This window comes from Lasioglossum baleicum, chromosome 4, assembly GCF_051020765.1.
Source record: "Lasioglossum baleicum chromosome 4, iyLasBale1, whole genome shotgun sequence".
In the NCBI taxonomy this organism is placed as follows: domain Eukaryota; kingdom Metazoa; phylum Arthropoda; class Insecta; order Hymenoptera; family Halictidae; genus Lasioglossum; species Lasioglossum baleicum.
In genome coordinates, this window is record NC_134932.1 from 2,607,203 (window position 1) to 2,610,275 (window position 3,073).

At 41.1% G+C, this 3,073-nt stretch overlaps 1 protein-coding gene across 1 annotated transcript; it reads right to left on the reverse strand.

Moving 5' to 3' along the window:
* Window positions 1-218: 218 nt before the first annotated feature.
* Window positions 219-824, reverse strand: LOC143208170 (ATP-dependent DNA helicase PIF1-like). The gene has a single exon (XM_076422318.1). It carries the CDS (start codon window positions 822-824, stop codon window positions 219-221), a length of 606 nt encoding a protein of 201 aa, XP_076278433.1.
* Window positions 825-3,073: the final 2,249 nt, after the last annotated feature.

The window sequence follows — 3,073 nt, forward strand, 5'->3', positions numbered from 1 at the left end:
ATTTATAAATTACGATTTGGAATGTGACGGCTGACAGAGATAAAAAGTGTGAAATAATAAATAATTTCATTCATTCTTTGCGGTTTTTTCATTATTATTCTAAATAACCAATAATAATAAATATTAATAATAATTCCATAAGTAGACATGCTTCTTCACGTATCAGTCGCAGGCAGCTGATTTGGACTGTTTCTAAATAAAAGGAATCGTCGCAATCTTTACATTTCTGCGAATGCTTTTTCATCGTGCGGTTTATTGAGAACTTTGTTTGTTGCCAAATCAGATAAAACTAGACCGTCTATACGTCTGACACGACTAAGAGCGACGTAAATTTGGCCTTTTGCAAAATTCTTTTTGCCGAGATCAATTACAGCTTTATTTAGTGTAGTTCCTTGTAATTTGTGCACCGTTACTGCCCAACTTAGGATAAGTGGTAACATTCTGCGCTCGACGTCTCCATAACCTCTTGTCGCTGGAAAGGTTGCTGTGACTGGAGATATTGGAATGTAACCGTCGGTATCTTTGAATCTATTTCCAGTTGATTCCTCGTCAAATTTTATCAGTACCGAGTCTGGCAATTCTCCCTGTTCCAGCTGATCTCTTCGAAGCCATATAAATTTATTTACTATTCCCATTGCGCCGTTTATCAGACCATCAGAAACTGATATATTTCGTCGCAGCATGATTCGCGATCCCTCGGCTAACGTTATTGTGTTTAACAGTCCGCCACAATTATTTACATTTGCGGGTATAACATTTTCTGGTGGCCTTTTTCCATACGTAGCTGCCTCACGGGATTCGTCCACTGAATCAATGACGTACATTCAACGTGTTTTTGATAATTTATCTGTGGGGATTGGAAGTTTTTGGCGATAAGCCGTATGTGTTTCTAAAATCTATTTATTAAGAAATACAACTATGTTAAGGATAACTGATCCACGCAATGATTCTACGTTTCGGTGTCCACAACCGTAGTCTTCCGCTGCTAAAACCACACTGGCCTGCCTTTTCGGAAAACAGTCCTTACACCCTCGTCTTCATTCTCTCTCTCTCTCACTCATTCACACCCTTAAAACTAAAACTGTCGATGGAGACAAACCAGGCACAGGCCTGCATCGTGTCATTTTGTCCCTCGCACTACCTGGGTCAAGAGGCCCTACCATAAATAGTACCCACTTGGGTCCTACGACGTGCACTCGTAATCCCACACTCGGCCATCCTGCAGAGATATCTGGCCTCAGATATCGTGTCATTAAACATCTGCACTGTCACTGTCTAGGTCATCGCTGTCTTCGCTTACCCACGGTTTTATATATTCAGCCCCCGTGGATGTTTGCTGTGGCCCTTCTTGGTTCCCAACCTTTATTACAATGTTCCGGTCATTTCGAAGTACTTTACTGACTTCGTACGGTCCCAGGTACTTCCCTGCAAATTTCAATCCCGGTCCCTGCTGCGTTCTCTTAATTGCCACCAAGTCCCCCTCGCTGTATTTTCTGCTCTCAACACGTTTTTTATTGAAGTTTCTTCTATTTTCCTGTTGGATTTTTATGATGTTTCGTCGCGCTTCCTCCCGTAACTCGTCTCGATTTTGCTGAAATACATCCGTCCATTCACGCTCTAAGAGTTCAACAATTTGCGGATCATTCTTAAATCTAGGTTCTATACCAAATAATATCTTATACGGCGACATCTTAGTACTACGACTTGGAATAATATTAAAACATTTTTGGCAGCGCTCTACATACTTGTGCCACTCTTCGGGTTTTGGTGCTGACAATTTTGTTAATAGCGGTATTAACGTGCGATTTACTCTTTCGACTTGCCCGTTAGCGCGTGGCATGCCCACAGTCGTCAATATATGTTCCACACATTCGTCCTTGCAATATGTTTCGAAATCAGTCGACGTAAATGCGGTGCCTCTATCCGATACTATTCTTCTAGGATTACCAAAAAGTATAGACTGTTTTTTGAGTCGCTCTATTACTTCTGCCGAATTACACGTTTTAGTAGCATAGAGCCAAACAAACTTGGAGAATGCATCTATTACTACAAATATGTATCGATATATTTTCTTTGTTGATGGAAGGGGCCCTAGGTGGTCTATGTGATAAGTATCTAGTGGCACTTCACCTTTGCTTATCGCGAATAAATATCCTTCTGATTTGCCGTGCTTCTTTTCCGCGAGAATACAGTCAATGCAATTTCGTAACACTCGATCTACTTTTTCCCTCATCTTTCGAAACCAATAATCTTTTTTTATTATGCCTTCGGTTCTCCCTGATGAGAAATGTCCGTTCTCATGCGCGCGTCTAATTACTAATGATTGCATTGATTTCGGTACCACAAGGCGAATATCACCGTCGATTTCTTTAAACAATACATCCCCTCTGACAACATACCCTTCCGCTTGTCCCGATTCCACTAATTCTAATATTTTTAGTACGTCTGCGTCTTCGCGTTGCGCCTTTTTCAATCTACTAAAGCTATTATCGCTTTCACCTATTAGCATACACGAAAGTAAAGGGTTGCGGCTTAGCGCATCTACATGCATAAGACTTTTACCGGGGCGATGTTCGATTGTATATTCGAACTCCTCCAATAACAAAGCCCATCGTGCAACGCGGACGCATAAATCTTTTTTACGCATTGTCAAAGCAAACGCTTGACAATCCGTAACTATTTTAAAGGGCATACCCAATAGATAAACGCGGAACTTTTTTAATGCTTTTACGATGGCTAAGACTTCCAATTCATAGCTGGAATAGCGTTCCTCCGCTGGTATCGTTTTGCCGCTTGCAAAACACACCGGGTGCAGCTTATCATCGCGAACGTCTCGTTGCAACAATATTGCCCCGTACCCGAATTTGGAAGCATCGGTATGTAATTCGGTCTCTGCACCAATTTGGTATAATTTCAATACGGGATTACTACTCAACACTATCTTTAACCGTTCAAATGCATTCTCTTCCTCACCGTTAAATTGAAATTCTGCATCTGCTTTTAGTAAATTTGTAAGGGGTCGTGCTATTAAAGAGTAATGGGCTATAAATTTTCGGAAATAGCCTGTTAGGCC